At 40.4% G+C, this 8,296-nt stretch overlaps 1 protein-coding gene across 1 annotated transcript in view; it reads left to right on the forward strand.

Annotated features, from left to right (window-relative positions):
* The first annotated feature begins 3,989 nt into the window (after positions 1-3,989).
* Positions 3,990-8,296, forward strand: part of LOC138038760 (spondin-1-like) — a 17,351-nt gene continuing 13,044 nt past the window's right edge. Inside the window, exon 1 of the mRNA XM_068884805.1 lies at positions 3,990-5,092. Coding sequence (XP_068740906.1) covers positions 4,090-5,092 — 1,003 coding nt within the window. The 5' untranslated portion in view covers positions 3,990-4,089. The remainder of the gene's footprint in view (positions 5,093-8,296) is intronic.

An 8,296-nucleotide genomic window follows, 5' to 3' on the forward strand; every position in this document is an offset into this window, starting at 1 on the left:
AGTATCCGGCTACAAATTTTTTCCTCTGGTCGCGCTTCAGCCATTCGATGAGAGCCAGTCTTGTGCTTCTCAAGTTGCCTCGCTCATGCCCAAAAAGAATTCTGGGTAATTCTGCCATTCCATGACAAGGGAAGACTCCCGATTCTCATTTCATAGTGTTTTTTCATAAGTGTCGGGCCACCCAGTCCTACCAGCAAAATACCGCATCGATTGAAGTTTTTAGCTTTCAAAACTAGCCCAAATTGTATCGGTAGGTCTTGGAATTCGTCCACAGAAAGGCCAGAGAGACAGCTTCACTCGTGAACCGCCATGTTTACAACAGAGCATATTGGGCGTCCGAGTCTGCATGAAACCATCTCTCACCTCCGTCTCCAGAAGACCATACACGCACGGTTCTTACTTTACGTTTATGCCTGTACAATCGACTCAAATATCAATTTCTGGTAAAAACCAGCATGTTAATTTTTTTGGTAGGCTAGGTATCGGAGAGCCAGAACATTTACGCATGCGCTGTCGGAATGTTTGAACAAGAGAGAAAAACGTAGTACCTCCACACATGGCGCTGGAGCGTCGTACTAAACGAGTCATCCGGGGATTTTGGCGCAGTTGGCCCTTCGCTGCTTTCTGCTACCGACCTCGCCTCCCGGTACGGCATTGAGGGAGAGATATGACGGCCCCTAAACCATATGAGACAAATCCCACGCCTACTCACAGCTCCAGACCGCCCTTGTCAATTTAGCGTAAGAATTCGATGGCTTAAATATACCAGGGAAAAGTCATTTTGTCTGTCATATGGTAAGCACTGAAGTCGCAGATTACAAAGTGTGCGCACGCCCCCTGCTAAAGGTAACATACATACATACATGCATGCATAGACTTCATTTCATCTCGAATTTCGGAATAAGAACAAGAGCTAATATCTTCGAGACATTACATTTACAGCTAAAATACATAGCACATACAGATACCTACTAAATACATAATATTTAAAGATATATTGATTAAAAAAAAGCCGCTGTACAAGATGCGGCCTGGATTCTCTTTTGAAACCAATCAACTCAGTGGTAGCGCATTCCGCAACTTAGCTGATACGTAACAAAAAAGAACTAAGACCATAACTGGTTGTTCTAGGTTTATTGAGGGACAGAATGTAATTTCCGCGAAGATCATGCCTAAGAAGAGGACGGGAGAGAAAACGTACTTTTCATATAAGCAGCTAGGAAAACCTTTTTTTAAATTAAAAAAACAAAAAAAAAAAACATACTTTTATAAAGTAATATGAGGAAATTTTGAATGCGCTTATTGCACAGAGATGTATAGTTTGACCTTAGTAGTAAGAGGACTGCAAATATAAATCTCGTTATTCTCTTATTTACATTGTAACGTTTCTTTGACACGAGGATTACAGCGAAATGAAAGCACAACTTTTATTTGTCGCGAATTTTCTATGTGAAAAACTTGTTCAGAAATCCAAATCTGAAATCCAGCAATAACGTAATGTGCTAGTAAGTTGGTTCCAGCGATTGAAAATACAATATATCTTTAATGGAAAAAGGTTGACGAAAAAATAAGCTAAAATACTTGAAGAAAATACCTAATTGTAACTAAAACAAAGATCCATCGTTTCAAAAATACGGTTGAAATAACTATTAAAATAACGTTACTATTTCATAATTCTTTTTTCCAAGTTCAAATTACAGGGAGAATTTCTATCCTAAAACGCCGCTTCAAAGGGAACTTAACTGGAACATTTGAATGGGTACCCAACAGTAACGTTTTCTAACACATTTATCAACAGGTTGAAAATTATAAAACTAGTGGAAAAATCTATATAGTATAAAAACTTATACAGAAAAAGTTGCAAATCAAATTTAGTCCAACGTGACTCAGATACCTGGGCTATGACTTTAAGTTTGTGAGTCTGGTTTGGGATTGTATGAGCAGCCTCGCCTTTGCCCTCGCCAGCCCCAGTCCCGCCGAAGCCCGGTAATGCGCGGCAATTCTATCAAAGTCAACTCCCTGTAACCGAATATTCCTAGCTTCCCTTCTCCGATTATTGGGCAGTTTTTCATTTGTCTTTTACAGTATTGCCCAGCTCAAAGGGAGGCGCGGTGGCCTCATGGTTAGTGTGCTCGACACCGGATCGAGTGATCTGGGTTCGGGGCCTGGCCGGGGACGTTGTGTTGTGTTCTTGGGCAAGACACTTTATTCTCACGGTGCCTCTTTCCACCCAGGTGTTTAAATGGGTACCGGCGTAATGCTGGGGGTAACCCTGCGATGGACTAGCATCCCATCCAGGGCTGAGTATAAATACTCCTAGTCGCTTCATGCTACAGAAACCGGAGATCAGCGCCGGCCTGATGAGCCTTCTGGCTCGTAAGCAGAGACTTTACCTTTTACCAGCTCAAACAGCGACATGTTTTGGCTGTGGCAATACTTTACAGCCCAAATCTTCTACATCTCCACCTCCTGGAGATCTTATCATCGTTTCAAAAATGGCGAGAGAATGGACTTACCAAGGGAAACTATTCAGAAAGCTGGAAAATGTTTATTCTCACTGTCATGTTCACTGTATAGTTCCTCTAGCAATCGAAACTTTGCTCACAATAACGCACAAGCAATACTTAAAGGTGCTATGTCACGCAAAAAGATGTAAGTAAGTAACCATTTAAAACTGTTGACCAACATAAAATAAATGCAGCAAAAAGAAAGAGAACCATGGATGGACACAAATGGACAACATTGAAACGGATTGCACTTGGGTATTCTTGAAAAACGTCGGCCCGACGTTTTTCAAGTTTATGACTGTGTTGCTACCCGAAGAGTTTCCACGGTTTTAAACTACTCCTTTATTTCACGGTCATCGCAGGGAGTGTAGACGTTCAAAATCTAAATTACAGAGTTGAAGTTAGTAAGAGAAATGCAAATGTTAACTTAAATCAAAGAAAGACATTTACCCAGTGGCGTCTCACAGTTCTTCTGACTAGCAAGTCATAAAGTTGTAAATTACGTCTATGACGTCATCAAATTATACAAATTGCGGAATGTTCGAAAGTTGCGGCCTTAATTAGCTTGCGCAATACAAGTCACATGTATATTTAGCAATACAATGACAAATCGCCTGGACAAAGGCCGTTCATAAGTTTGCTCAGAATCATCTTGTTTGGGATGTTACAATAACCTTATCAATAACGGAATTCCACATTACCATTTTCGAGTTTTCAACTCGTGAGAATTATGAAATAGTAACGTTATTTTAATAGTTATTGCAACTGCATTTTTCAAACGATTGATCTTTGTTTTAGTTACAGTTAGGTATTTTCTTAAAGTATTTTTGCTTATTTTCCCCATTAAATATATATTGTATTTTCAACCGCTGCATGGAACTAACTTACTAGTACAATACGTTTCTAGATAGATTTCAGTTCAAATGTTCCAGTTAAGTTCCCATTAAAATGTTTTTTAGAGAAGCAATGCTCACACGTTATTTTCGTTATTTAGTTTATTTAGTCACCCCGTGTTTTCCATAGACCCCGGCACCCCGGCATCCCGCGCCCCGGCTTTTCCACCAAACCCCTGTCATGGGGCAATTCTTATTCCTGTTGTGTTCGAGTCCTCAAACATATTTCAAACGTAACCCACTGTTTTTTTCGAGTCGGTGGTTGGGCGTGGGGGGGAGAGTGGGGGAGGAAACCGTAATAATACGATTTACTTCGTGTTAAAGGCTAGGACCTGATCAAGAAAGACAAAATGTCTGAGCAGTTCTTTCAAGGCTTCTAGGAGTTGTCTTTCTCCAGGGTTATTTAAGGTAAAACTTTGGGTGGGAATGTGAATGCTGTCTTCCAACAGACAAATTTGTCAGGAGGAGCCTTTCAAACAAAGCCCACGTCTTGAATTTCACAGTCATTAATTTCTGTCCAGAATCAATAGATCACATTGATTCCTTGGCTTTGATGATAGGGTCCGCGCTTCACTTCACTCTCCAATCGTGGCTACGCATAGCTCCACCCTTTCGGGCATTTATGCAGAATTATTTCCAGAGTTCTTTTATCGGTTTCCTAGTAGATTAAAGGCGGACTAAATACAACAATGCTTTCAGTAAAGTTCTTATTCTTCATTTTGTTGTTGGTTCCACATGACACAGACGGTTGGAGAAGACGACGCAGACGACGATGCCCCGCTGCAGACTGTAAAGTAAGTTCTTGGAATTCATGGAGCTCGTGTAGCACTGACACTTGCGGACAGCAAGGTTTGCAGCGACGCAGCAGAACAGTTACATCGTCTGCTTCTTGTGGTGGAGCAGCTTGCCCAACTTTAGATGAAACGCGGCAATGTTACGGTAGTAAGCCGGTGGATTGCCAAGTGAGTTCGTGGGATTCATGGAGCTCGTGTAGCACTGACACTTGCGGACAGCAAGGTTCGCAGCGACGCAGCAGAACAGTTACATCGTCTCCTTCTTGTGGTGGAGCAGCTTGCCCAACTTTAGATGAAACGCGACAATGTTACGGTAGTAAGCCGGTGGATTGCCAAGTGAGTTCGTGGGATTCATGGAGCTCGTGTAGCACTGACACTTGCGGACAGCAAGGCTCGCAGCGACGCAGCAGAACAGTTACATCGTCTCCTTCTTGTGGTGGAGCAGCTTGCCCAACTTTAGATGAAACGCGACAATGTTACGGTAGTAAGCCGGTGGATTGCCAAGTGAGTTCGTGGGATTCATGGAGCTCGTGTAGCACTGACACTTGCGGACAGCAAGGTTCGCAGCGACGCAGCAGAACAGTTACATCGTCTGCTTCTTGTGGTGGAGCAGCTTGCCCAACTTTAGATGAAACGCGACAATGTTACGGTAGTAAGCAGGTGGATTGCCAAGTGAGTTCGTGGTCCCAGTGGAGCGCTTGTCCGATTACGTGCGGCGTCTCAGGGATTCAATCCAGCGCAAGAAACCGCATAATCACCGAGAAATGTGGAGGAGCGTGTCCGTACACTCTTCGAAAAACACGGCAATGCCAGAACATTACATGTTTGAACGGAGGAACTCTACAAGAGCAATCATGTTCTTGCAAAGAAGGTTATACCGGCGATTGTTGTGAAACAAGTAAGTTGACTGTTGCCAAAAAAAACAAATTAATGTAGCTTAGGATTCCTAACACGCAAGGGCTAAATTAAACATTGCTTAATTAAAACAGGTCTATACACGTACTGTTCAAACCACTTTAATTTTTTCAGGCTTTTGATTAAATTTTTGGCCCGTTTGTGTCTTCAGATAATCAACTTTTAACATCATTGACACTTAAAACAGTTCCACAGGTTTCTTATTGCAGCGCGAAAACGGTGTTAAGGTAGCTTATGAAAGACATTTACTGGTTGCGCGACTCTGTGCAAGCGTCGAAACTAAAACAAATCTTTTTGCAATCACTGACTGCAATGACGGGAGAACACAACGAACGCTGAATCTCCACGCGCCTTCCGCAATCATTGACTGATACGTGTAATACAGCTCTGTATACTAAAATTAACTTACCCTCCGTGTGATCGCTTGAATAGCGCTGGAAAGACGCGAATGTCACGGTGTTGAACAAGTCGACTGCCAAGTGAGCCCATGGTCCCAGTGCACAGCAAAAAAAAGCAGAGTAAATTGAACTCAAAATAGTGAGTAAATCGTTGCATCCATAGTAACTCATTATATTGAGTACCCAGTAGTAGAAATGTTGAGTAATTTATACTCTCGGGATGGAGTAAGTTTTCTCAGGGTGAGTTAACATACTCAGTTGTATGAGTAAGAGTACTCATACATTGAGTAATATTAACTCAAATTTAGAGGTAAAAGTACTCAAGAGAGATGCATCCATACTAACTCTTTATTTTGAGTAGACTGATTATCTACTCATAGATTGAGTAACACGTACTCTACATTTTGAGTAAAACAGAAATTTACTCACACAACGAGTTTTAATAGTACTCAAGATATTGAGTAAAATACATGTATAAAAGTACCCTACATATAGAGTAAAACAAAATGGCATTTTCAATTCAGCTGAATAAAAGTTTATCCGATTAAAAATCACCATACTTACATCATAATCATAAACGTAATCTTTATACGTTCGAAATAATTTTAGTAATTTTACTCGTTAGTTACATGTAATCCGTAACAAATACTTCTGCTTATTACTCCCTAAATCATTTAATACTTTGGTATAATAGGCACCGACTATTACGCCTCCTTTCATGGATTAAAATAATCACTCTTAATGTTTTGTATTTATAAAAATAATACTCTCAAAAAACCTAAATAATAAAGAATTTACATTTTTTTTTCTTCAGTTTGCAAAGCCCACCTAAAAGCTCACTTTATATGAATAAAAATATTGAATGTTGTATGTAATCAAAAGATTTCCTGGTTCTCCAACAAGATGGAGGAGGTCTATGTTTATGTTTTGACTAATTTTTGTTTCTTTGTTGTTTTTAATTTTTTGTCATGTTTACAGCTCCCAAAACACTAGATGACCACTTATCTCTTTCATCTTAGGTACCGTTTACCAGAGCTGTCATTGACATATTAGCACTGTTACAGTTTAGTACACTAAATCTGGCCATTATTATACAACAGGTGACCTTGAAGAGTTGTAAATTACAAATGCATGTATGTTATGGCAATGTATCTACAGCAATTGACAGCTAAAATTCCTGGAGTATTCAAGGAGTATTCCAGTGCCAGACTAAACTAAGTTTTCAAAGAGTGCTCAGCACAAGCTGAGATGCACTTATCACAAAATCACATTGTGCACTCAATCAGTTTTCATCTCTTAGAGCAGAAGCACGTGACCCTGAAGTGTGTAACTTGCAACTTTTTTCCCTTGGAACAAACCTGGGGATTCTAGAACACCAATTTTATGCCCAAAAATAAGATTGAAGCTGCATGCACAGGAAAATGCATGAGCTATGTTACATCCACATAAGGAATTTTTAAACTCGAAAAACCCCAGCGCTGAACCAGAGTTAAATGCTTCAAGGTCATGAGCTTCTGCTTTAAGAGTTAAGATGGTACGATATAATTTTCCCCAGCCAAGCAAAAATTCAACTTGGCAATGTTAAACCCAACATAGAAGTTAAAGACCCTTTATCACTTACCGTGATGCACCGCGGCAAACAACCGAATCGTGGACCACGAAACCGCCATTATACGCGAATTATTGATTGGAAAGAAAATCCGTGTCCATGGTGTTGATTATAGTTGGTTCTACGTCGTGTTTAAGTGTTTCCAAACTCTACAATTCTCTTCTGATAAGTTGACATTTCCTTGGATAATAGTAATCGAGTAATGCCGCGACCGAGCGGAAACAAGAATTGGTCAAGGTTTGGTTGCGAGAATCAGTCCTCTCTCTGTGGACAAGCAGTAAGCACCTTACAGGATACGGCAGCAATACTCACAGAGAGTTTGCGGAGTTTCTCCTTCATCGTGAAACCTCCTTTTCGGCTCCGCAGGATGGCATTTCCAAGAAGAGGCGACGTGATGCACTGCAGTCGTCTTCAAATTTCATGGACCAAGAAGTTCCGCCATCGTCTAGCCAGTTATCTAGTACATCTCATTGCGTGAATGGACAAATTATTTTGTGTCCTCGCACGGCTGGCTTCGCGACAGTGATTTAAACAAATAACAGACTTCAATGACTGTACATTTAATGTCTTTGTTGCTGAAAAAATATTCGAAGTTTGTTCTGGCTTTGACAAAGTAGTAAAGAATTCTTTACGCGCAATTGAACAATGTCCGTTAGATCAATTACTCGAAACAGATTCCGCTGCGAGCGATGGTCAAATTACTTTAGTAAATAAAATCTACACACAAACCTGCCCGTTTCACCGTGACTGTTCGTTTCAGATTTGAAAGCATAATTTGATCCGGTCAATGATAAAATCGATACCTTTCTGAATCATAGAATAGAAATGACTAACAAGTTGGCAATTTTTTGAAGGTCATCAACGCAATAACTTGGATCGCTTGAACTAGAAAGTTCTTGCTCTGACAATGTCTGGAAGATAAACACTGTTTTGTTTTCGGTAAGTCAGTTTCTCAAAGAAAGACTCCGCTACGACCGTTGATCAAATTAAGTTCGTAAATAAAATCAGCACAAACCTGCCCGTTTCACCGTGACTGCTCGGTTGAGATGTGAAAGCATAATTTGATAATTTGATTCAGTCAATGATAAAATCCACATCTTCTGAATCGAAGTGACCAACAAGTTGGCATTTTTGAACATCATTAACGCAATACATCAATTAGTTGGATCGCTTGAACTGG

Source organism: Montipora capricornis, chromosome 1, assembly GCF_036669925.1.
Source record: "Montipora capricornis isolate CH-2021 chromosome 1, ASM3666992v2, whole genome shotgun sequence".
Classification (NCBI taxonomy): Eukaryota; Metazoa; Cnidaria; class Anthozoa; order Scleractinia; family Acroporidae; genus Montipora; species Montipora capricornis.